The sequence below is a fragment of the Drosophila guanche genome, unplaced genomic scaffold (genome assembly GCF_900245975.1).
Source record: "Drosophila guanche unplaced genomic scaffold, DGUA_6, whole genome shotgun sequence".
NCBI classification, from domain to species: domain Eukaryota; kingdom Metazoa; phylum Arthropoda; class Insecta; order Diptera; family Drosophilidae; genus Drosophila; species Drosophila guanche.
In genome coordinates, this window is record NW_022995745.1 from 4327185 (window position 1) to 4352601 (window position 25417).

Consider the following 25417-nt stretch of genomic DNA (forward strand, 5'->3'; position numbering starts at 1 on the left):
TTACGAGATTCTAGGGATGGCCACGTGATGCAGCACGTGAACCATGAGCAGATCAAACGACTAAGGAAATCCTTTCCACACATGACTCAAAATGTGATTTGAAAAATTCTTAATGGCTAAGCCACACTGGGGAAGAGAAAGAGACTGACAGTAGAGTAAGGCTGGCACATAGCATCTCCCGAAACCTAATTGATTCCCCTTCTCTGAGAGTTACTTATTTATTTATCAAGTAAACTATTTTCCACTAGAATAACCGCCCAAACTGTCATCTCTAGTGGAGCCACACGCATACAAGTGTACGTACAAATGATCATGAACTCCGCTCAATTACGCTCTCTGAACTCTCTGGAAACCTTTTGGCTCGCCCCTTCCCCCTTTAGGTCTTCAGAAAAACTCCTCTTTCTCCCGACAACAAGCCTGACTTGTTGAAATTCTTTTCATTTGTTTTTGTATGCGTTTGTTTTTGTTGTGGCTTATAAGAAGCGAATTATTTTCACAGTTCCACAAGTCTAGCGGACCGGCGGCGCCCGTCTGTCCATTTAACATTTAACATAAATATTGTAAGTAATTGTGAAGACAGCAGAACAGAGCACAGAGAGATAGGGAGAGAGAGAGAGAGAGAGAGAGAGAGAGAGAGAGAGGTGCTGGTACTGGTAATGGTACTCCGTAATTCATACCGACCGATCATGGCTCAGCAAATTTTGCGTTAATTTTTTGTTGCCCCAAGACGTCCGTGTCTGCTCTTTAGTTGTTTGTTTTTTTCCTTATTATAAAAGTGCTCAAACCATGCGATATAAAAATTGTATTTTGCGCAGAAGTTTATGAAGAAAAATCTCACTCATTTGATGGGGGAAACTTATTTCCTTCAAAATATTGTTTCTAATTTATCTCTCCTGAAAGGGTATTTTAGATGTCGCCACGCTGTAGTTTTTCATTTTGATTTTTGCATAAGAATTTCTCGCTTTTTGAGCTCTCGAGTTCAATGCACTTTGTCAGCGTTTTTTTTTTTTTTTTTGTTCTTCTGCTTTTCTTCTGATTTTCTTGTGCACTGAGCCTCATGGCAACAGGTGGAGCTGGAAGCTCGAGACCGAAACCAAGAGAGGGAAATGGCTACCGTTTTGAGGGTTGGGGGGTACACTGGAAAAACAAATAATGAATCTCCTGAGCAGTGAATGAAGGCCTTCCCCCTCCGCACACCGCCTCACGATAAGACGCTTCCGATGATAGTGGCTCTGCTCTCCGTTTGTGCTTCGTGAGCATTCCAACATTTTATAAGCTATTGTATCTCTCGATGCGGATCGTAAAGCATTTTTGACGCGTCCATAGGGGGGTGGGGGACGGCACATACAGATAAGATACAAATACCAAACCAGGGAGAGATTCGTATTTAGATTCAGAGATTCATTTCCCAACGAGATCTGTTTCTTATTTAATCAAGGGAGGAGGGATTGAATGACAAACAAAAGCTATTATTCGCACAGATAGACTGAAATAGAGTCGTTTTAATGGTGGATAATATTTCAGGCAGAATCGGAGCGCTTGCTGCAAGCCACCCACCCATCAATCTTTAATAAGAATTTAAGACACCAAAGGCACAAAACTTTTCCACTGATATTTGTGTGACAGTCACTTTTCAGCATAATATTAACTTTCAAGTGAAACTGGTCTATAAACAAACAACTTGGCCATGAAAGATATTCATTTGGCTGGCAATGAAGTAAGACCCAGACACTCCAGAGACCGTAATTCGCGGATCATTTACACTTCTGACGTGCCAATGTTGGCTCAAATAATCAAAAAAAATATCTACACAAAATGTTGGAGTGCTAGAAATTGCAGCCCCATTTCCCCATTCTAATATTTATATGTCTTGGGTGACTTCTTATCATTAAGAACATCAAATAATGACTTCATTATGTTACAAATAATTTCGAATTTCGAATGGTTCCCCTTACAATTTCTGTAACCATCTGCATCTGCAACTGCAACTGCATCCGCATTGCCTTATGAAACGAAAATTCAATTATTAAATGTTAAGGCGCACCAAAAAAGACATTTTGCCAATTAAAACTAATTTAAAATAATTTATGCTATGCGTCATCTGTGTGTGGCATCAACATTCTGTGCATTGTGTGGGTGTCAAACGGAGCGAATGGAACCAATGTCTGGCTGGCTGGCTGGCTGGCTGGCTGGTCGGACTTCCCTTCTAAGCAGATTGTTCGACTAAACCACAAACAGAAGAACCAATATGTTTGGGCATACCCAGTGAACTTTGTGTGGGTATAATGGACTCGAAAATGTACAGACTGTGGATAAAAGTTGGTCTCTTTCTTGCAAATGGTGGAGCTTTTTCTACCTTTCTCTATCTTTAACGTATGTAACCCATCGATGTAACATACATTTTTTGTATAGATTTCTTGAGGTATCCTCTAGTCGTAACATATGACGGTGTGGCTTGATTGGTTCTATAGGGTTTTTATTTGCTTTATTTGGTTTCTGTTTCTGTTGTCGCCCTGCGATGCCCTGCGCTTCCGCATGTTGCAGCTGTCCCACCCGAATCATCATCGTCTGCCCCCAAAAACAACATGTTGCATTTGTCTTTTCTTCTCTTTTTTTTTTAGTTGTTGGGAGGGGTGAGCGGTGACCCCGCCTGACCCAGATGCATATAAATATACACAATATACAAATATCTATTGGTATATAGAGAGCATTAGGCACGGGCACGGGCAACCGCAATCCTCCAGTACAACAGAGTCAGAGTCAGAGCACAGCATTGTTTTTCCATTGCATAAGTCGAACGAATGAACACGCATTTAATTAGGTTTATGGGAATTATGGCAAATATGCGAAACGTTTGAAAAAAAATAAACAAACAAGCCAACGAAATGCTGCTGCAAACAACAAAAAAACTGCTCCAAATAGCAGCAGCCGCAGCAGCAGCAGCTCGAACTCTCACAGCGGCAACAGCAAACAGCAAACAGCAAACAGTCGCTGGCCGAACAATGCAGAATTATAGCATAACTTTGGATTTTCGCATCATGTAATATCTATCACGAATATATCTAGGTTGTGTGTGTCTGTCTGCCTGCTGTCTTTGTTGATTTGTCAATTCATTATTGCTGTAGATGTTTCTTCTTTTATTATTTATATTTATTTTCTTCCAACGTTGATGCTGTCATTGGTACAAACGGAAAACGCGGGACTCTTTGTAAGAAGTTGTTGTAAGATTTTAAGAGCTTCTGCTTGAAAGGCTACATTTTGTTAGCCCAACAGACTGACACAGCCTTTGGCTTGATCAACGTCAACATCAAGAATGTAATACATATTTAGCTGCACTTCTTCTGGTTGTATTTATATATCAGATGACGTCTGTACATATTTTTGTATATATCTGCTCTCTCAACGGCTGTAAGATGTCTTTCTTTTGTTCAAAATTCCCCACAAACCTCTACCCATTTTCTCATTGTTTTTTGTTCCGTATAATATTTGGTTTATTTTTGTAGAGAACAAGTGTTTTTGATTGAATTTTTGTTGAGTTTACGGGTCTACCGGGTGTACGCGAGTATACACAATACATGGTACATGTGTACGAGTATGATCCATACCCATCTGGTAAATCTGGTTGTAATTTCACATTGGCAAGTGCCTGGACGCTGCTTGGAAACGGGTTTTTGTTTTATTTTTTTTTTTTCGTCTACCGGCTTATCCGAACGGGGTACTGGCTGAGAGAGGGTATGCTGTGGGAATTCCGTCGAATAATTCCGGAATGGAAATTACTGCTCAGCAATTGCACAAGCGAAAAGTGGCAAAGAGAATCTCAGAGAATGCAGACTTATTTTCTTAAGATCTCCACTGAAATAATCCCTGTAAACACTATATATTTCTGTTGTATTTGCCTTGTGGGTAATTCTATCGTCTTGAGTCTCGCCATGTCACAAAAAACGGGCTTTTGAGTTGTTTGTTTATTTATTTGTTGGATGACTAAAATTTCCTTTTTTTTCCACCTAAGAAGCGGCGGAGACGTCGGCAATGTGTTAATCTATTCGAGTTCGATTTTGTTTTTTGTTTTTTTTTTGTGTTTTGCTAAAAGCCCAAACGAAAACCCGGCTTTTAGGGGGAACTCCCTTCCCGTTTCCCCTGCACCCAGAAAACACTTGAAAGGAAAAAGTGAATTTTTTCATAGAAAGTTGTTAGGCAACATTTTGCAATGAACAAACAAACGACAAACGGCTAAGACGACGACGAACGACAACGACTACGATGACGATGACGATGGTGAACGGAGGGGCAAACGCATTCGATACTTGAAAATAGAAAATTGTAGCCCAGTGAGTTGCAGTGCACTGCCGCCGCACCCATATAGACCGACATCCGATGCCGATGCTGAAAGCAATCCAAAAGCCAGTTCCACTTCATGTTTCACTTTCTAGACGCCATCCAGTGCCCACCATCCCGTCCGAGCCAGTGGGTCAAATCCACAGAAAGACAGGCAGACAGGCAGACACAGATCGTAGATTGAAACGGAGGGAAGACGTTTTCCTTTTCCTTTTTGCAATGAAAGTTTTTCGGTGGCTCAATGAACTCTACACACTTCTTGTGCTCCCAATCTGTGGCAAGGTGTTCGACACAAAAATCAAATTGGAACACATGCAGGGGCAGTGCGGCAGCTGGGTGTGTTTGTGTGTGTTTGGCCACAAAGTGTGTCACGACAACAACAACAACAACAACAACAACAAAAAGCTGGATCGTTAATGACGCCATCTCCATGGTGTTGCCTTCAATCCGTTCAACGTTTTGTTGTTTCGTTTCGATCCGTTCCGTACCGTTCCTCTGCAACTTCTTGGTCTTTCGATGGAAGTCTCTCGATTTCTCTTCTTCCCTTTCCCTGTGTGTGTGTGCGTGTGTGTGTGCCTCGTTCTCGTCTCGTGTCTTCCTTTTAACGCTTTTGGCATGACTTTGTTCGTACGCAAATGGCCCCATAACCAATTTCTAAACGTCAAACGACTGCAAAAGAACCCCAACCAAAGCCAAAGCCAAAGCCAAAAGCAAAACCAAACGACAAGCAAGAGTTAGGTTGAGTTGGGTTTCGGTTTGTGGCTGCTTTGCTAGCAGATGATGGCCAAGTGACATGCAAACCAATGAAGCAAACGAAAGAATAGAAGAAATTATTCTCTACTGCAGGGATACCCTATGATGCGGTGGATATGATTGAAAGAGAAAAAAGGAGAGCTCTCAAAATTTTAAAGAACATTAACAGAAAGATGGTACCAAAAGCCAAAGCCAAAGCCAGAAGCCAATTTAAAATCGTCAGTTTGTTAGATTAAATTAATGTTTCCAGAAAAACTAACACATTTGCAAGCCTCCAGCCAAAAAAGAAAACAGGGTATAACGACATAAAACATGGAAACATGACAGAAAAATGATGTCAAAGCCAGCGGGCAACACGAAACATCGACAGGCAGGCCACAACATGAATGATTTTTGTTCTCTCTTTTTCTTTCTCTCTTCCTCTCCCTCTTAGTCTCTGTCTCCAGTTGATTGTAGGTGGAAGACAAGACAACAACAAAGCCAAAGCAAATCAGAGCACGAGTCAGGAGAGTCAAGAGGCGAAAGGGTAAAGGTTAGAATGCCAGATATGTGACCTTGACACGCACATACAACACACCTTCCTTCCGCTGCCAATAACCGTAACAGAGAAAAATAATATCTACTGAAATGTAATCCAAAAATGGCAATAAAAGAGCTTTGCATGGGTATGGCATGACCGACTGCCTCTGACTCTGCCACTGCTTCTCTGCCCCTGCCTTCACGCTCCCTGAATTTTGCCTTGGTACGAGACGACGACCGACGGGGAAACCTTGCCACTTATCGCCGGCGATCGTTTGTGTGGGTGAGAATGCGTCGTGCCATGTCGTGCCCCCCTTCGTTATTGCTAATCCGCATGTCTGTGCATGACAGTTCGTACGGGCAACAAAATGTGTCAATTTCGATGAGGGTAAGGAGGAGCGGACCAGCTTTCCAATGTTAGTTCCACACACATTGAAAGTCCTTTTTTTTCAATGCATTATTTTACGCAGGAAAACTTTTGTTGCAACAGCTGTTGCAGTGATGGAACACATTTTTCCACCGTTTTTGCACATTTTTTTGCTGTGAATTTCGTCTAATGACGATCTAGTCCACAATTGGGGCCAATTTCCAAAGTCCAGGGGCTCCGCTGCTTTCTTTATGCCCCTGGCTCTGACCAAGATACAAAGTTTCCTCCTATTTTGTGAGATCACATTGAACATTTTTTCCGTAATTTAGCTGAAGTGTAACGGGAGCATTGGCAGTAAGTAAATAAAGCAGGTTATGTTTTAACATTAAAGAAATTGAATACTACAAGAAATACAAGATAGGGTAAACTATGAGGTACATTTGCAAGTGCAAATAAACATTGGTAAATATTTAGAGGAAAATGTTTCAGAAAACAAATATTTACTTTGGCTTTAGCTTTATGTTGATATCAGCTTCAAGACACCCAACACAACTCTCTGATTCATTACTTTTCGACTCTCGTTTCAATAACTTTAGATTACCTTACGATTCATTCTTTTTAAAACTGTATTTTGATCCTCTTGGCATTAGTTTCAGACTCTCTTTTGAGAATCTTTTCAAAAGGTGAAATTGCAGGTGGAAAATCATAACAGAGTCATATACCTACGCATTATAGGGTTTGATGGTTCTCTGGTTTCATGTGTTTCAACTGAAAACTACAGATCTTCTTCGACTATGATATATTTTTGCTTAAAAATATTCTTTTATTTTAAATGTTTGGAATTTTTACGACTTGCTTCGCTTATTCGTAATAACTTGAGGAATAATATGCATTTAAGAGTAATTAAAGGGTATTTATTAGATCCAGCCACTGACACTTTTGTCGGCTGCACGGAGTTCGACCCTGATGCCTGCCTGCGTCGGTGTCCGTGTGTCCCTGCCTTTCCGTGGTGTGAGTGTGTGCGTTTTTTTTACCTTTAACACACACAAAAACAATCAAAACAAAGCAAAGGAGCAACAGAGAGAGAGAGAGAAAGAAAGATAAAGATAGATAACGGAAAACATGAACCTGCCTGCGCGCCTTAATGCAAGGGTACGGTGTATTGTAGGTTTTTCTTTTATGTCTCTTTTCCCAGGCAAAAAGTGGCCTTTGGTTTTGGGATTTGCACAGGTGACACGAAGATGTCATCCAACATCCGCATCCGCAACTGTCTGCGACGACATCAGCTGTTCCCCTTACCCCCCTCCATTAACCAAACATATTTACACAAACTACTCACCGCAAACATCCAGCCAGCCCTCGACGCGGCTGGGGTAGGCGAGTGCAGAGACGCGGCTTAGATACGTTCGTCTTCCCATTGTGTCTGTGTGTGTGTGTGTGTGTGTGTGTGTGGGTGGTTGGGCTGCTGCTCTCTCCAAATGCTGCAGGTGCTCTCTCTCTCTCGTATTTCCTCCTTCCAGCAAGTGGTTGCGGCACTTTCCTCTCTCTTTCGCTCTGTTCTTTGGGGATGCTGTTGCTGTCTCCTTCTTAAGCCCTGATGTTGATGTTTGGGGATGGATGGATGCTGAGTACCCGGCTTTTGCTCTCCCGCATTCGTCTCCCACTCTTGCGCGCTCTCTCTATCACGCTCTCATTTACTGTTGTCCTCTTATCGACTCTTTGACTGGGGGATGGGGATGTTTTTCCTTCAATTTTGGTGTGTGTTGTTTTGAGATTTATTTTGGATATTTATTGATTTTGCGGGAATTGATGCCAATTTTGTTGTTTATTGTGATATACAATTTGTGTGTGGGTATTGCACTTGCCCCATTTTAACCGAAGACCCAACAACACGCAACAACACAACACAATTAAATGATTGTTTCTATCCGTTTCTATGGGCCATCTCTTTCAGCTTCTCTTTTCATATCAATATTTAGCGATTATTTCTGTTTTAGCCTTATTCGTTGGCTGGGGGAACGCTCTTAACAGCTGAGATCAGCGCCTGGGGCCATGGAGATCATCCGTGGATGGAGCTGGCTATGCTTCTCTGCCTTTTTTGTTTGTGGGTATCGGTATCTCTTCTGTTTCGGTTTCTGCTTCTTTATATACACGTACACACATACATATACACATTTTTGTATGTTTAATTTATTGTTTGGCTTAATATTCTCCAATGAAGGCCGGCCGCCGGAGTTTATTTTGTTGTTGTTGTTTTTTTTTGTTGTCGCGCGCGCTCCACCGAAACCAGAAATTGCTTTCGTCAAAAACACTCAAGTATACATATACACTATATGTACCGATGTCTCTGCCTCTGTGTGTGTGTGCGTGTGTGTATGCGTTTGATTTTGTGTATTATTTTTAACAATTTTTTAAACACACGAGAAGACTGCGACACATCAAAGACGAGAAAATCACGACTCCAGCAGCGGCCACAAAATCAGCAATCAAATGTAGGGGGGGAGGGAGCCGCCCTCTGTTCCACATACGTTTTTTGGACACTCTCGAGCAACAATAAAAAAAAGGAGACACCAACAAAATAATGTAAGTGCACTGACACTGCCGATGCACGTTGCACGATGTACAATGCGCGGGACGGAACTCGCCGGGATGGGAGGAAAAGTTTAAAGCAGCGTGCGCGTTCGACGCGCGCAACAACCGCCAAAGTAATCGCCAATTCTAAAACTTCCACATTCAGGTGCATAAAATTGGGCCAGTTCGCGGCAATTTTTGTGGGATTTATCAAACCATCAACGGACCGTTTCTGAACTCAGAAAACACGACTATTTTTCATTGATAAAGAATTCAACTAGTCGACTTCGATAGTGATTTTGGACATGGCAAGGCCGTTTCAAATACGCCCGCCCCGCCTCCAAATGTTGCTGGTGCCTGAAAATGTCGCACGGCCACAAGTGTCTGGCAAACGTGTTGCTGGCATGGTACAAAAAGGTGTGGACAACAGGGAAAATGAACTGAAGATTCGGGGCATAGAAAAGTAACACCCACCTCAATACTTAACATACCATGATTTTATACAAGCAAACACGGTGAGGTGAGGTTCGTGGGAGCATTGTTGTCTTGCTGGGCTGTTTTTCCCCTCAGCACGCACCTGTCCATTACCCATAGCGACTCATTTTTCCGTTGCAACCCTGAGCTTGTAAATGTTGCTGGAAAGCAGTTTGTCTGAAATGTAAAAATATACTTTATATACCATACAGTTTGCAGATTTTTAAATTAAATTTAAACTTCTCCCACCTTGCAGGCTTTACTGAAAGGTACCAACTGCAGGGCTTGTGGGTGGAATTGTTGGCTGGTCTCAAAGAAAATAGTTGTTTAAAAAGAAGATGTAGATATTTTTTTTTTTATTTAATCGCTACAGCGAAATTGGTTGGTCACAGACGATGAGTCCGCATTGAGCAGGTACAAATGTTACTATGTTACTGAGAACAATACAAAAACAAATGGAAAGATATATTTGGGAATTTAGATTCATACCTTTTTTTCCCAAATAGTTTTGCTTCCAGAACTGGTCTTAGTTGGCTTTGCCTTGAGAGTACCCCAGGTCATGAAGCAACTATAACTATATTCCTCGGGTCATTTCCCCCTGAGCTCAGTGCTTTAGTGCTTCTGAAAAAAAACTATAAAACCAAAATAACGACTACTCTCAAGTAGTAGCATTGAAAAATAAAATTTTAAAAAATCTTAAACTTTCTTTCTTGTAAGGGGTAACTTTAACCTATGCCATTATGGGGTTAATCAATAAATTCCATTGTCGTTTCACTCGCACTTGCAAACAGGGTAGATAGTAGAGCAATTTTGACGACTGCACCTCCTTGTATAATTACTTCATGGTCGGGATTTGATTTACGATCGTGGGCACACGCTTCGGTATATTGTGAAAATTAAAAGGCATATTTCGGTATATTTCGGAAGCGAGGCAGTATATTCTATCGATAAAGGTCACACTGTGTGTGTGTGTTCGCGTGGCTGGTGCGCGCCTGTAAAAAGAGAAAGATTCCCACTTCGAAGTATTTTTTTGGACTTGTGAAAAAAATTGGCAGTGTTTTGTGTGTCGCGCATCGAACTTGGAAAAAAGCATATCGAACCAGCACCGGAGCGCTTCGGCTTCCAGCAATATATAGCGTATATATACATATATAAGTATATGGATGTCATGTCAGCATAAGTTGTGTAAAAACTACAAGTTCGACGTGAGATTAAAAGAAAAGTGAAGTTGAAACTAAAGTAGCCGAGCGCCGCACTGCCAACTAGAAATTGTGCAAAATGAGTGGGGATGTGGCTGCCGAAAATGTAAGTAATTTCTTTGTGAGTGCTTTGGTTTGGTTGTCGGGGGTGAGGAGGCGATAGGAGGCAAATGTCGTGGTATTGTATTTTTATATAATTTACTTGTTAAATGGTGCATCAAGAGTGCAAACGTGTTGAATATTTCAAGAAATCGGGACAGGCCCAAAAGCCGTGGCTGGGGTCGCCGCAGCGGCAAGTGTCTTCGGCCCGTACAACTGACATAAAGCCCCGTGTGCGTACAACATTTTACATTGAAAACGGTGCAAACGCTAAAAGCAAAATCAAAAGCAAAGGCATAAAGGCCTTTTAGTAATTGACGAAAATGGCGACAATGCAAGTAGCGCAGAGCAGGAAGGCCGCAGTCCCGAGAGAGTGAGCGAGAGAGAGCGAGAGACGTGAAGAAAGCGAAGTCGAAATGTATTTGGCACAGTGTGACCGCTCATTAATACCGCTTTTGGTATTTTCCAAATTCGAGACTTCTCATTGCGAATCGTCCAATGATCTTCACCCCTTATCTTGCCAAAGATACCCCCTTAATTATCTTTTTTATATAGCCCCGCTATCCACTATCCCTCAAAATTTCGGTTATCATTTCATCGTCATCCCCCTCCGGAAAAGTGCCCTGCTTTTGCAATTATTAAATAACTTATGTGGCTCTGTCGGCTGTCTGCGGTGAAAGTGTGGCCACACTACGCATAAACTCAAATCACATGTGTTTGTTGTTGTAATTTACATACATATGAATGTACGTACATATGTAATTGCAAATGTGTCCTAATTTTTTCTTGAACTTACAATAATTTTCCAAGGGTTTTTCTTATAAGCCTGTGTCTGCATTTGATAGTGTGTGTGTGTCTACATACCACCCCGAATAAGAACAGGCGGTGGTCCTGGTCCCAGTCCCATTCTCGGTCCCCCCAATCGCAACAACAACCCTGCAGTGCAGTGAGCATGTGTGTGCGCTCGTGAGTGTGTGTGTGCATGTGTAGCCTTGATCTGATGCACAGAGCAGAGCGCCCACGTTGAAAAATTATGCTCCAGAGTCAGAAAATGAAACGAAATAAAACGATTTTCTGTATTCCACTACGTTGCTCATGTACTTGTCCATATATATATGTGTGTGTGTGTGTGTGTGTGTGTGTGTGAGTGACTGTCTCTGAGTGTGTGTGTGCCCATTGTTTGGCATCGTCGTCGTCGTCGTCGGTCGTCTCTTAACCTATTCCAAATGAAAAAAAAGAGCACCTCAGAGAGCGGCACGAGCACCACACCACAGGAGGAACATTTCCTGTCGCCATCGGCAATCGTTTTGGCTCTTTATCTGCTTCTTCTTACCCTTCTTTTCCACATTGAATATTTTCTTACGCGGTGCGACCAACAAAAACAACAGCAACAACAACCAACAGTGGCAGCAGCAATCGAAAAACATTAATTTGTTAGGGTTGATTTTTCCACCACGTGGTGAGCGGAGGCGCAGCAGACATAGCGGGCATATAAAAGGGCAACAAAGTTGACAAATAAATAAATACAATTAATCCGTTAAAGTTCTTCAGTTTATGATTAATTTGTGAGTGGCAGAAAAAAAAACTCCCCCAGCGATGATACAGGTTCTTGATTTTTCTTCCACGGGATTTTTCCATTAGCCATACTCATCCGTTTTTCTCCATCACTTTCTCTTCCCCCTTGACAGAATATCCACGTACAAAATGGTGGCAGCGGCGCCGGATGTGAGGTGCAATCGAATGGAGTGACCACCAATGGGCACCATCACAATCACCACCACAACAGCCACCACAGCAGCAGCAGTGGCGGTGGTGGCAGCGGCAGCAGCAGCAAACATAAATCCTCCAGCAAGGACAAGCACCGTGATAAGGACCGCGAACACAAGAGTTCCAGTTCCAGCTCGTCGAAGGATCACAAAAGCAGCAGTCGGTAAGAGGCAAAAGGCAATGCGAATATTTGTACTCAAATATTTATATTTTTCTCTCTCGCTTTCGCTCTCTTTCTCTCTTGAATAGCGACAAGGACAAGCACAAGAGCAGCAGCAGCAGCAGCTCGTCGTCAAAGCATAGGGACAGGGAACGGGATGGCGGCAGCACTAGCACCAGCAATTCGCATCGCAGCAGCTCATCGTCCAGTCACAGGGACAAAGATGGAAGCAGCAGCAAGCACAAGTCCTCATCATCATCATCGTCTTCTGGACACCACAAGAGCTCGTCCCGGGATAAGGAGCGACGGGAACATAAAGATAAGGATCATCGTAGCAGTAGCAGCAGCTCCTCGAGTCGCGATAAGCATCGCGACCGCGATCACAAATCCTCATCATCATCGTCGAGCTCCCGTGATAAGGAGCGAAGTCACAAAAGCTCCTCATCCTCATCATCGAAGAGCAAACATTCCAGTTCGCGTCACAGCTCCTCCTCACAGTCGAAGGATCCGCCCTCCTATGATGGTGTATTCGTGAAGCCGGAGCCCGTCTCACAGCCAGCGCATGCCCACGTCAACCACACAGCAGATCCCTTCCATCTGCAGCATCAGCAGCAGCTAAATGTCACCGATCCTGCACTCTGTAATGGCCTGAGCAGCGGCAGCAGCAGCGACATGGGTGGCCATGTCCCTGGCAACGGCAGCGGCATCGATGCCAGTGGCGGTGTCTACAAGAACGGCTACGAGGAGAATGTTATGGTTATCAAAAAGGAGGATGAGAGCTTCAATTTGTCGCAGGCCAGCTCCTGTGACTACTCCATGTCCCAGTTCCGAGCCGATGAGCCACCGTTCACAGTCAAGCACGAGGATAGTACCTACAACGAGGAAGATAGCACCATGAACGATAACGATGACGATGAGGAGATGGCCGTCGATATTGATGGCGATGAGGATGAGGAGGATGTACCGCTGGCCATGCGCAAGCGCAAGCAGGAGGCACCCGATCACAGCCACAGTCAGAGCCACAGCAGCAGCCATAGGGCCCACCATGATGGCAACGATGATGATGACGACATTCCCCTGCTGGCGCGCAAGAAGGTCAAAAAGGAGCACAAAGAGAAGTCCAATAAAAAGAAGCGTATGAAAGAGGAGGCCGAAGACGATTATGGCAGCAGCAAGCACAAAAAAAAGAAAATCAAGAAGGTAAGGGCCCCTGATCCATCCCATTCTGGTGCGTTTCCCCCACCCCCTTAGCTATGGTGTCTCTCATCCCACACACACATTCCCATTCACAGGAGTCTTCCGAGATCAAGACCGAGGTTGTCTCTCCCACCAAACGCAAGGGTGCCAAGGAGGAGGAGGAAGAGGTGTGGAGATGGTAAGCTATAAGCATTCCTTGAGTATCGAATTTTTTGGCCATCTGTATGTAGATGGATCCATCCATCCATCCATCCATTACCCTTTTGCACTCTGTCTACCAAGTGCCCATCTCTGCTGCTGCTGCCCACGCAGTCGCATTCGCACTCGCATTCGAAATTCCCCGTTCGAATCGTTGACGTGTGAAGACACACACTCATGCACACACACAGACACACACAACACCCACCATCATCCAGTCTGTCTGGTTGTCTGGCTGTGCGCGCACAGCGCACACATGTGCCCTGGCTGTCATGCCGAAGTTTGAATGTCACTGACCTACATTTTGAAAGTCACAATGGCGGGCAAGAACAGCAACAGCAATAACAACAACACCAAAACAGTATGTTCCAGAAGTCTGTTTACCTTCGTATCGGTCGTGGTTACACACTTTTCTCACTCTCGCTCCATCTCTGCGTGTGTGTGAGTGAGCAATTACTGTATAAACATACTGTATATTTTTTTCGACACTGGCCAAACATTCGCCGCGCAACGCGTGCGCTTTACCATCAGCTGTTCGCTGGCCTCCCCCCAGCCCCAACCCCACAAACACACAAACCACTTTTGAGGTTATGTCAGCTGCTGCTGCCTGGTGCCTCGCCGCTTTGCGTAATGTGAAAAAAAGAAAAACAAAGAAAAAAGAGCGACATCTGACTAGCGCTTCGCTAAATGGCAACTGCGCTGTCGCCGCTGTGCCGGTGTCGGTGTCTATGGGGAAAACGCATATTGTATTTTTATTTCCAGGAGCAGCGCTTTGCTGCAGTCGACGCCAAAAGGCGTTTGCCGCGAAAGCAGCCAGCGGCCGATTCTACCGCCATCAAATGGTTATACAGATAAAAAAAAAAGACTTAAGAAATCTTCAATGAAGTATGAACCGAAACTAATGTGGAAATCGCAACCTGTTTTGTGTCCAATTCCAGGTGGGAGGAGGAGAAGCGCGAAGATGGCGTCAAATGGTCAACGCTGGAGCATAAGGGTCCAGTGTTTGCACCCCCATACGAGCGTGTGCCACGCAATGTGCGCTTCTTCTACGATGGGCGGCCATTGGATCTGTCCGAGGAGACGGAGGAGGCGGCCACCTTCTATGCAAAGATGTTGAATCACGATTACTGCACCAAGGATATATTCAACAATAACTTCTTCAAGGATTTTCGCAAATCGATGACGTCCAAGGAGAAGGAGATAATCAAAGACTTCCGCAAATGCAATTTCCAGGAGATGCACGAATACTTCCAGGCCGAGTCCGAGAAACGCAAGCAAGCGACCAAGGAGGAGAAGCTCGCCAAGAAGAATGAGAACGAGGCACTGATCAAGGAGTATGGCTTCTGTATGATCGATGGCCACAAGGAGAAGATCGGCAACTTTCGGCTGGAGCCACCGGGGCTGTTTCGTGGTCGCGGCGAACATCCAAAGATGGGCATGATCAAGCGACGTATCGGCGCCTCCGACGTTTCGATCAACTGCGGCAAGGAGTCAAAGGTGCCGCCACCGCCGCCTGGCTCGCGTTGGAAGGAGGTGCGACACGACAATACCGTCACCTGGCTGGCATCCTGGATTGAGAATGTCCAGGGACAGGTCAAGTACATCATGCTGAATCCCTCGTCCAAGCTGAAGGGCGAAAAGGATCACATCAAATACGAGACAGCGCGCCGACTGGACAAGTCCATTGATAAGATTCGTGCCACCTATCGTGACGAATGGAAATCGAAGGAGATGCGTGTGCGACAGCGTGCCGTGGCCCTGTACTTCATCGATAAGCTGGCCCTGAGAGCGGGCAATGAGAAGGATGAGGATCAGGCGGACACCGTTGGCTGCTGTTCGCTGCGTGTCGAGCACGTGCAGTTGCACAAGGAGCTGAACGACAAGGAGAATGTGGTCGTGTTCGATTTCCCCGGTAAGGATTCCATACGCTACTACAACGAGGTCGAGGTGGAAAAGCGCGTCTTCAAGAACCTCGAACTCTTTATGGAGCACAAGAAGGAGGGCGACGATCTATTCGATCGCCTTAACACCCAAGTGCTTAACGAGCATCTCAAGGAGCTGATGGACGGTAAGATAAATCTATGAGTTCTCCCCCCAAAATCATGCTAATCCTCATCCTCTGTGGTTTGTCTGCAGGACTCACTGCCAAGGTGTTCCGTACGTATAACGCATCGAAAACGCTTCAAAATCAATTGGATTTGCTCACCGATCCGAGTGCGACGGTGCCAGAGAAATTGCTCACATACAATCGGGCCAATCGTGCCGTCGCCATTCTCTGTAACCATCAGCGCTCCGTGCCGAAGGGCCATCAAAAGTCCATGGAGAATCTAAAGGAAAAAATACGCGCCAAGCGCGATGCCATCGATGATTGCGAGTCCGAATACCATGTGAGTTGGGCACGAGATCCGAGTCGAAACTTGAATTAAATTTGAATCGAATTTACATGTAGGATTTGAAAAAGGCTGCCAAACGTGGCTCGGTTAAGGAGAAGGTGAATGCCGACAAGAAGGGCAAGCAGCTGGAGCGTCTGAAGGACCAGCTTAAGAAATTGGAACTACAAGAGACTGATAGAGACGAGAATAAGACCATTGCCCTGGGCACATCTAAACTAAATTATCTCGATCCACGCATATCGGTGGCTTGGTGAGTGTTTTACCTTCCCCCCTGCCATCTCACATTTAACATTCATTTTTGTTGTTGTGTGTTTCGTTTCTGCAGGTGTAAAAAGAATGGAGTACCGATCGAGAAGATCTTTAACAAAACGCAAAGAACCAAATTTCTATGGGCCGTGCACATGGCCGATGAGAATTATCGTTTTTAAATTTTTATATAAACTTCTCCTCCGAATTCAGCATAACACACACACCGCCACACACTCAAACACACACACACAAACACACATATGCATAGACAGTGCAGGATAAGGATAAACAACCCAGCCAAAAGCATGCCCACCATCAACAACAACAACAAAACACACACACACACACCACAGAAAGGAAAAGGGAAGTCCACAGACTTTATGCAAACTGTAATGCATATTGCTGGGGAGTCCAGCTTCTGGGGATAACGTTTGATTATTACAAAAAAGTGCGCCACTCCGCTGAAGTTTAACTTGCGAATCGTCGTACACTAATTACACACACACAAGCCCACACTGCTGCTGTTATGTGGATGTCTGTGTGCGATAAACATAATTCAAAGAAAAACCTAAATTTTAATGCAAAATTGGAATGTGAGCGGATGACAACAATCGTTTGTGTCCGTCCATCCGCGGTCGTATGCTGTCTAATAACAAACAAACAAACAAAAAAAAACAAAACAAACACCAACCAAGCAAAAGAACATAATTTTTCTATGTTAAATCTGTCAAAACTAAAAAAAAAGCAACTTTTTTTTTAAACATAGAAATATGTATAGATAAATGTATCTATATATATAGTTATATATTATTTTGAAATAGGTCTTCAGCGTGATTAATGATTGATAATGGCTGATCAATATACATATATATATCTATTATTTAAATTTAATCAATATTCATTAAGTGTAAAATCACATATACGATAAAATTAAACAATTTGCAAGTTTTTTTTATGTTTACCCAATAGTTGATTTTTGTTTAGCAAAAGAAATGTCTTTTTTCACTATTAAATATAAACGATTCGATTACGATTCATTACGGATTATGTATTAAGTGAAATGTGAAGCCGATCGCTAACGAAGAGAGAGAGAAAGAGAGGGAGAGAGCCGTGTAGCCCAAAACATTTTAGCATAGCATAATTTATTCAAATGAAAATTAAACAAAAACTACAACAAAAAAAAACAAAACAAATTCTCGTAAGCAAAGAAATCCAAGCAAAAAACAAAACGCTAAAAAAAGAATGATCGATAAGTGATCGATTCAACGGTGTGCCGATTGTCTTGTACTCTGTCATCGTTGATGGATTTCGATAAAAAATGCACCGATTATTTTGTACCTTAATCATTTTAGTAAGAAAAGAAAAGAAAAAACAAAACAAAAACTGTAATAAACGAAAGAACAATTCTTTTGCAAAACAAAACATTTTCATAATTTAAGTGAGAACCGAAACTGCTTTACATACACACACTCACACGAATATAGACAGGTTTCAAAATACTCTTTCTTCTGTTTCTGCAGGCCAAAACCCAAAAATCCAAGTGCAAGTCAATCAATGAAACGATAGGAAACACCACCCAAAAAACACACACAAACAAATTTTTAGATTGTTTTTTTATTTTTTTTTATTATTATTGTGCAATTAGGCAGAAGGAAGTTAAAATTAAAATATACATGTGTGAGTGGGAGGTGGGGTAAAGTGTGTGCACAGAAAAGTCAACACTGTCCAGCCAGGATATCGTTTGCCTCTTTGATTTGTATTTTATATTTGATATATTGCCGCTTAGCCTGCTCCAGGCACACACGCTTTACCTTGCCACCCACCAACCAAACATCATATGATTTATGATGAAGTTTTGTATGTAGTACTGTACTGTATTTAAATTTAACCAAAAGAAAAAACAAAACAGAAAAGTAAAGAAACGAAAACTGGCACCTTGGGCTGCTGCTGGAATTTGGAGTTTGTGCTCCTCCGTTTGGATTGTGTGCGAGTACCCCCCTACCCCCTTTAGCATAAATAAGAAAAAAGGATTTATAAACCACTCACTCACACACACACACACACACACACATATGATAATTAGTAATTAAAACAAAACAAAAAAATAGTTTATATGCGTTAAGCTCGTATATAGACAGACAAATAAACGTGAGAAGAAGCGCTTTCAAAAGGCAAAACACCCCAAAACCCAACCCCCCCTATTGTCGCGTGTAGTCCCGTACCCCCCATACCCCTTATACACACCATTATAAACATGGCATATTACAATATTGATATAAGCAAACAAAAAACAAAAAAACAAAAACAACATAGACAAAAACAAAAAACCACAAAACTATTTTAAAATAGAAATGCAAACAAAACGATTGAACATAAGTTAAAGTAATTGTAATGGAATGATGCAAATATACATACGACAACATATATTTAATTTTAAAACTGAATTCTTGGATGATTTTGGGAAGGGAAGAGACACGAATGCCTGACCAAGGTTGGGGGAAAAAGAGAGCGTTTATTGCTTTGACCTACATCTGTGGTGGGGAAACTAGAACAACCAGCCAAGTGCATGCGCAAATAAACACAAGTACATAAAATAAGTACTCCAGTTTGAATTTCAATTCAAAACTCTAACGGCCAACGGTCTGCAGGTTGTGTTCTCTGAACTCGACTACTCCGGCTATCGATAACTGCTCAGCGTTGCCATACATTCCGTTCAAATTTGACTTTTGCGCTAACGAACGCCGTGGAAAGAGCAAAGAAAGCGAAAAACAGACGCCGCTCCTCGCAGCAAAACCTGCAGCAATTCAATCGTTCAGCAAGTGCAAATAACTATAGGCTAGTAACTATGTCGGGTGCAGCAAGTCACACACAGTTGGATAAGATGCGTGCCAGTGCCGAGGCGGTGGCGTCTCTGGCCGGCACCAACAATGCAGCACAAATGCAACAAGTGGCGTGCAGCAACAACAACAACAGCAGCAGCGGCGGCAGAAATCTATCAGCCATTATGGAACAACTGCAAGTGGATTATGGCAAATACAAATACACAGTCTATCGCTGTGCCAGCAAATTTGTGGCCCTGCAAAAGATCTTTCACAGTGAGTAGCAACACCACACGGCCAGGATGTTTAATCATCGAGCGATCGAACGACTTCCCTTCGCATGTGCAGCCAGCAAAATACCCTACAAGCTGGTGCTGGCTATACTGGAGCGGCATGGGATGCCGGCGAGCAGTGGCAGCAATCTGAATCTGATGGTGCCGCCCTTCCAGCTGACTTCACTGCTGCACGACATTTACTTTGCCTGCGAGAAGCTCGGACACTTCACCAAGACCAGCAGCTACACGCTGGAGACGGCCACAGCGCTGCTGGCGAACTTCTTCTGGAACATTTACGATCCGTAAGTGGCTGCAGCCTGCAGCAGTCCAGCCCAGTAATGCTCTCTCCTCCCTTTTGCAGTCAGCGAAGACATTCGATTTCGCTGCTGGAGATCAGAATAACCTTTCTGCTGCTGTGCAAGTTGTACAGCAGCGAGCACATGGTGGGGGATTTCTTTGGCCTGCTGGTGGAGTGCAGATCCCAGAGCGTGTCGCGGTTTGCCTTCGAGCAGCTGCTGAACACGCTCAGCAAAATGCTCAGCTATCTGGGCGAGGCCAAGGCCTACGGGGCGCACAATCTGCCGCTGATGATGGAGCAGTGCTTTGCGCGGTGTCCGCACAATGCCAGCGGGTTGGGCGAGCAGCAGTTCCACAGCCTGTGGACCACCACACAGACGCGCTTCCTCATCTATGGCAATCTTTTGGCGCTGATCAAGCGCATCGAGGACACGGAGCATCTGATACACAGCAATCCCTGCGCCGGCTGCCGGCTGGAGCATGTCATTGGCATTCGTTTCAAGTGCCAGGTGTGCCGCGATCTGTCGCTTTGCTTGCCCTGCTTTGCGGCCGGCTTTGTGGGTGGCCGCCACGAGGCGTCGCATCGCATGTGCGAGGTGTTTGTGGAGGATCAGCCACCGCAGCGTTGGACACGCTATTTGGCACGTCTCTGCGGCTGGATTGCCCATCCGCAGAAGACGCAACGCGACGGAGCGGAAGAGGAAGAGCGACGCGGCTTCTGCAATGCCCAGGAGAGTGGCAACGGTGGGAGCCTGGGGCAGCCATCCACGGCACCCGAACTGGCGCCCATACCCGCAGAGACGCGCAGTTTTCGCTGCAACTCGACAACAAAGCCGCCCATGATGGAGCAGCAGCAACAGGCACAGCCACAGCAGCCACAACAGCCACAGCAGGAGCTCTGCTCGCTGACGGGTTTGGCCAGTCAGGCCTCAAATCGCATGCAATCGATAATCGATCGTCTGCAGCTGCAGAATGCGTGAGTTCTGGCTTCGTTTGTGTCTTCGTCTTTATGGAATTACTTTTTTTGCTTGCAGCAAACTGGAGACACAGCTGCAAAAGGTTTCCACCACTTCCAGTGCCCAAATCTCCGAGTTTCTGAGCGCTCATCAGAGTTTTCTGCTGCAAATCATTGAGGACATGCGACAGCTATCGGTAGGCAGTCTGCAAATCTTGAGCCAATCAATTGTTTACCTTAATTTCGCCTGCAGCGTGCATCCACAACAACATCGCCAAAGGGGCAGGCTGCACCTTTGATTAGCTCCACTTTCCTGAACTCGAGCACGCCACAGAGACAACAGGCGTTCGATATGTATGCGCCCGTGGGCGCCAATCTGACACATTCCAGTGCGTAGTCAACGCTAGTCAACCTTCATCGATATATCCTTCATTGAATATCCTTTTGTATCCTTGCAGTTAATGGCGCCGAGCTGAACCGCAGCTATTTGGAGGCCAACAAATCGGATTACTCGCTGAACGATATTAGCTTGTGGTTCGATCAGCGACGTTCCAGCGTGCAGCATGCTGGCGGAGCAGCTCCCCAATCTTTGCCACTGGGCGCACTGCTCGAACAGCATCCGGTTAATGGCGATGGCCGGGACACAGAGATGGCCAACTTCAAGCTGCTGCTGCACAAGGTCAAAGAAATTGTCGAAGACTCCTACAGCGACAATGCCGAACTGTCGGCAGCCACACAGAATCTGGAGAACGTGCTCGACAGCATCATCAAGACCGAGGAGCATCAACGACGCAGCAGCACATGATTTCATCTATTTCTATATATGTTTTATATGTTTGTAAGCGAAACGAATCCATCCTGACACAAGATCTAAAGATCTTTATAGACTGTAAGCCATTCACAATTATGCAATCACAGAATCCAATGCTTTAATAACAGACAAGAAGATCTAATGGATCGAAATATATCATTCCATAAACAAATTGGCCATTAAATGAACCAAACAGAAAGCGTTCTCTTTGCGGCAAGGGCCAGGAAGCGATCGATGCGGCTCGCAGCTGCACAAAAGCACAAACTTCGAGCTGTAGAGGGACTCCAGAGCTTCTCCTGTAGCAGCAGAAATCTCACTCCTCCTCTTGCCCTGTTGTCCGTATCACACTTGCCAGCACATCGCTGGCCATTTGCAGTTGATGCAGATTTGTCAGCTGCTTCAAACGATCCTTTTGTTGCTCTGTTGGCTTTAGTAGCTGCGTCCAGGCCAGCAGCTCTTCGCGCAGACACGCCTCGAAAGCGCCAGCCACATCGGCGGGTGCCGCATTGTATTCGCTCAACTCCAGCACGGAGAGGTTGCAGTGCAGCTGCAGCAGATCGCGCATTAAGCGATGCAGCAACAGACGCAAACGGGCCTGGGTCCGGGCATAGACATGCCAATGCTGCCCGGGATCATCGCGTAGCAGCAGCACACCGCACCACTGCGACAGGGGCTGGCTGTTGTAGAAGATGCGCTGCTGCTGGATCGTCGTCGTGGCGGTTGTTGTGTCATAAAATGCATCAAGCATATCCACATCGGAGCCTGCAACAGAAGTTCGAGCTTACAGCAAGTTTATGGCGTGACTTAGGGGCTAGCTTACCGCGCTCAGCGGCCGCTTGATGTGTGCCCTGATCCGTTATCAGCTCGAATTGAAGCTTGGCAACGAGCAGCTGCTCGAAGCGCGCACAATCCTGCGCCGCCTGACCATCGATAAAATCCAGACGCAGTGCGCAATGTGCCACCTGGGTCATGATCACGGCCAAAAAGTCCTGGTGCAATGTGGCGGGTGCAAAGCGAGGAGCCAGTGCTTCGGGCTGCTGCAGCAGCGCCACCACATCAATGCTGGCCAAGTGCATTTGTCGCATGCTCGTCTCGGAATCCGCGATGCCATTTCTTATCTCATAGATGGCCAACAGCTGGAGCTGCTCGGCCTGCAGCAGATCCTCTAGCCGCAGACGCACCAGCAGCACGGCCGTACAATCCGGCAGCAGCTGGGAGGCCTGGGCCACAGGACGCCAGTTGAGGCGCCGACTGTGCTGATCCTGGCACGACCAGAACTGGGCCAACTCATCGTAGTCCTCGGGCGGCTGGCCATTCGGCTGCACGGGCAGCTCATACAGACGGTGCTCGTAGCTGAGGCTGTCCCCGCCACCATTGCCCAGATGGATCAGCGGCCGCAGACTGTGCACAATGGATAGGCGATTGCTGCCCGCTATGTTGGCCAGGAATGTGCCGCAGACTAAGAAATCGCCACAGATCCTCGTCCAGACATCGCCGAAGCGCCGCAGCAGTTGCTTCTCCTCCAGCAGCAGGGAGCGGTGACCGGGCGGGCCGAAGGTCTGCAGCTCCACCATGCGAGCAAAGTCCTGCTGCGTCTGTGCCCGCTGGCTGCACAGCTCCGACCGTGCGGTGTGCACTTTCTGCAGCAGTCGCTCGAAATGTTGGTTCGGCAAGGTGTCAGCGGCGCCGGCGGTTCTGCTGCTGTGGGATGATTCCCCTGACTGAAAGTCGGTACGCTGACGCTTGCCATTCGTGAAGCGCAGCTCTACGTACGCCTGGTGCTTGATGGGACCGTTGACCATCCTGAAACCAGCCACGTGATCGTGCTGGGCCACCAGTTCAAAGTTGGCGCCATGTTCGGGGGGACGGCGCAGTACCAGCAGCAGCTGCCAGCAGTGCACTAGAACGTACAGCTGTTCCTGCAGCCACACAAACTTGCCAATGCCGAGTGGGAGATCCTCGGCAGCTTGCAGCATGCTGTGGTCCACCGTTGGCAGCGAGGCATTCGGATTGTTGGCCCCGGCCTCATCCTCGCGCCTGAGAAAGCTGCTCATGGGACCATCGTAGGCCTGCAGTTTGTCGGTCAGCTGTTTCAGTTGGCTTTGCTTGAGATCAATGTGATGCAGCAGCTCCTTATTGCGAAATTCGTAGAACTTGAGATTGCGGCCAAGCACTAAGCTCGATACGGTGCGCCCGTGACCCCGACCCAGATGAAGATTGGCACAGAAGGCTATGCTGGTGCGCTGACATAACAACTCCGGCACATTCTCCTCTATGTAAGGCAGCATTACACAGACAATTGGCAATGTTGACAAATTTGAGCGCTCAGACAGGAAATCGAAAAGCGGGGCTGGCGCGTAAACAGAGATGCCACAGACGCATTGATAGAAACTATCGATACATGCCATACATGCCATCACAACAGTTACTTAATAAAATAAAATGCAAAATAATTAAATCTATGACAAAGATGCAGCACCGAAACTAACATGACACGCCAATAAACCAGGTTTAGCTTATTAAGCTTGCCTTAAGAGTGTCATAAAATGCAAATCCATTCAGAAATGGCAAAAAGATAGTCGAGCGACCGATTATTCAACAAGTTGTGACTATCGACTGGAACATATGTTTGCATGTAAAAGTAAGAAGAAGACGAACCACAAACAACATTCTTGCCGCCCTCCAGCCCGTTCCGCCCGCGCAAATAACATAGAATTGATTTGCTCCGCTAGCCTTGCCCCCGCTGCAGTTTCTTGTGCCAGGTTCTGGTTCTGGTTCTCTTAGCTCGTGGTCCAGCTCTGTATCTAGCCATTATCCGACTGCAGCTGCCGTTGCCTCATTAAAGTGCATCACAGTTACATATATATATATATATAAATATCTATCGTGCTGTGCCTACGTATCAATTGTATGTGTTAATCTCTCTCTCTAACAACGCGATAACAATTAAACTGTAAAACGAATGTGTGTGTTGTGAGCTGCAATCAAAACATAACGTTTGTTTTTCAACAACTGAAGCGCGTCCAGAGTCAGTAGAGAAGCAGGAGAGGAGAGAACCCACACCACACATATACACACACACACACACACACACACACAACCAAGGGCAGATGTAGGCGCATGCAAGCAGTGCGAGTGCTGGGCGGACTGTGAACGCAAGCGAGATAGAAATAGGCATAATTTATAGCACATATACAGTTAGTAGTGCTAGGAGCGAAAAGTAGCTGGAATCGATAAGAGCCCAATACATATGTACATGTACACCAGAAGGTCTCTCACGCAACCTTAACCAATATCCAGAGACGAGACCCAGAAAGCTAGAGACACCAACAGTATTACATACCACTGCACGCACCCCCACACTCACGCACACACACACACGCACGCACTGAATCAACGCGTCCGCCCACAAGTCGCTGGAATCAGTGCACCGTCGCCCAAAGATCCAGCTTCAGTTCCAGTTCCAAGCTCCCAAACAGCAAACAACAAAAAATATGGTAAGTGCCGTTTTTGCCATGGAGTCGCTTTAACCAAATGCGGCAATGGCCACAACCACCTACACACCAGCACACACACCAGAAAGCCAACACTCGCAGAACAAACACAAATGTACGAGGCGCCCGTTGGCCAAGCACCCAGGCCAGCACCCAGTGTCTGTGCGGATTTCGTGGTCATCAGTTGGCCCGCTCTAGCTCTAATGTGCCACAAAACGGAGTGAATTTAATTGATAATTTGCGTTAATTTATAATCGTTCCATGCATCAGCAGCAGCAGCCAGCCCTCCCCCCCGCAGCACCGCTCAAAAGACCGCAGCCACAAACCCACAAGCAGGCGTAATCAGTTCAATCCATTATCAATAGCTGTTTATAGTGCAGAAGGCCCAAACCCTAGCCTAATCAGTACAGTGAAAAGTGCTTTAAGCTACCAAGCAGGGTTTTCGGGTGGAACAGTTTGAACTTCTTTCTTGAATTAAATGCATT

General features: G+C 45.5%; 4 protein-coding genes and 1 long non-coding RNA gene across 8 annotated transcripts in view; 3 read left to right on the forward strand and 2 right to left on the reverse strand.

Moving 5' to 3' along the window:
• Positions 1-8678, reverse strand: part of LOC117580701 (ras GTPase-activating protein raskol) — a 44638-nt gene extending 35960 nt beyond the window's left edge. The window contains exon 1 of one of the 2 annotated variants that reach the window (XM_034267349.1): positions 7314-8678. In XM_034267349.1, the coding sequence (XP_034123240.1) occupies positions 7314-7392 (79 nt within the window). In that variant the 5' untranslated portion in view covers positions 7393-8678. The remainder of the gene's footprint in view (positions 1-7313) is intronic. The other variant, XM_034267350.1, reaches the window with a different exon arrangement.
• Positions 608-17847, forward strand: LOC117580714. The gene is made up of 2 exons (XR_004573599.1): positions 608-641; positions 17386-17847. It is a non-coding gene; the product is annotated as an uncharacterized LOC117580714 (long non-coding RNA).
• LOC117580705 (DNA topoisomerase 1) lies at positions 9976-17015 on the forward strand. Of its 3 annotated transcripts, none has more exons than XM_034267357.1 (8): positions 9976-10324; positions 12006-12247; positions 12334-13444; positions 13537-13619; positions 14578-15707; positions 15776-16026; positions 16089-16282; positions 16358-17015. In XM_034267357.1, exons 1-8 carry the CDS (start codon positions 10298-10300, stop codon positions 16458-16460), a joined length of 3141 nt encoding a protein of 1046 aa, XP_034123248.1. In that variant the 5' UTR covers positions 9976-10297; the 3' UTR covers positions 16461-17015. The 3 variants fall into 3 exon arrangements, with proteins under 3 accessions (XP_034123248.1, XP_034123249.1, XP_034123250.1); XM_034267358.1 differs by lacking the exon at positions 9976-10324 and adding an exon at positions 11899-11922; XM_034267359.1 differs by lacking the exons at positions 9976-10324; positions 12006-12247; positions 12334-13444; positions 13537-13619 and adding an exon at positions 14293-14481.
• A 1159-nt stretch (positions 17848-19006) lies between the features above and the next one.
• On the forward strand, positions 19007-21631 carry LOC117580706 (dystrophin). Its single transcript, XM_034267361.1, has 6 exons — positions 19007-19376; positions 19449-19677; positions 19737-20648; positions 20707-20824; positions 20881-21016; positions 21086-21631. The coding sequence occupies exons 1-6, from the start codon at positions 19127-19129 to the stop codon at positions 21430-21432; spliced, it is 1992 nt and encodes a 663-aa protein (XP_034123252.1). The 5' UTR covers positions 19007-19126; the 3' UTR covers positions 21433-21631.
• LOC117580707 lies at positions 21601-23807 on the reverse strand. The gene is made up of 2 exons (XM_034267362.1): positions 22259-23807; positions 21601-22200 (listed from the first exon to the last, which is right to left on the reverse strand). Exons 1-2 carry the CDS (start codon positions 23724-23726, stop codon positions 21752-21754), a joined length of 1917 nt encoding a protein of 638 aa, XP_034123253.1. The 5' UTR covers positions 23727-23807; the 3' UTR covers positions 21601-21751.
• Between the last annotated feature and the right edge of the window lie 1610 nt (positions 23808-25417).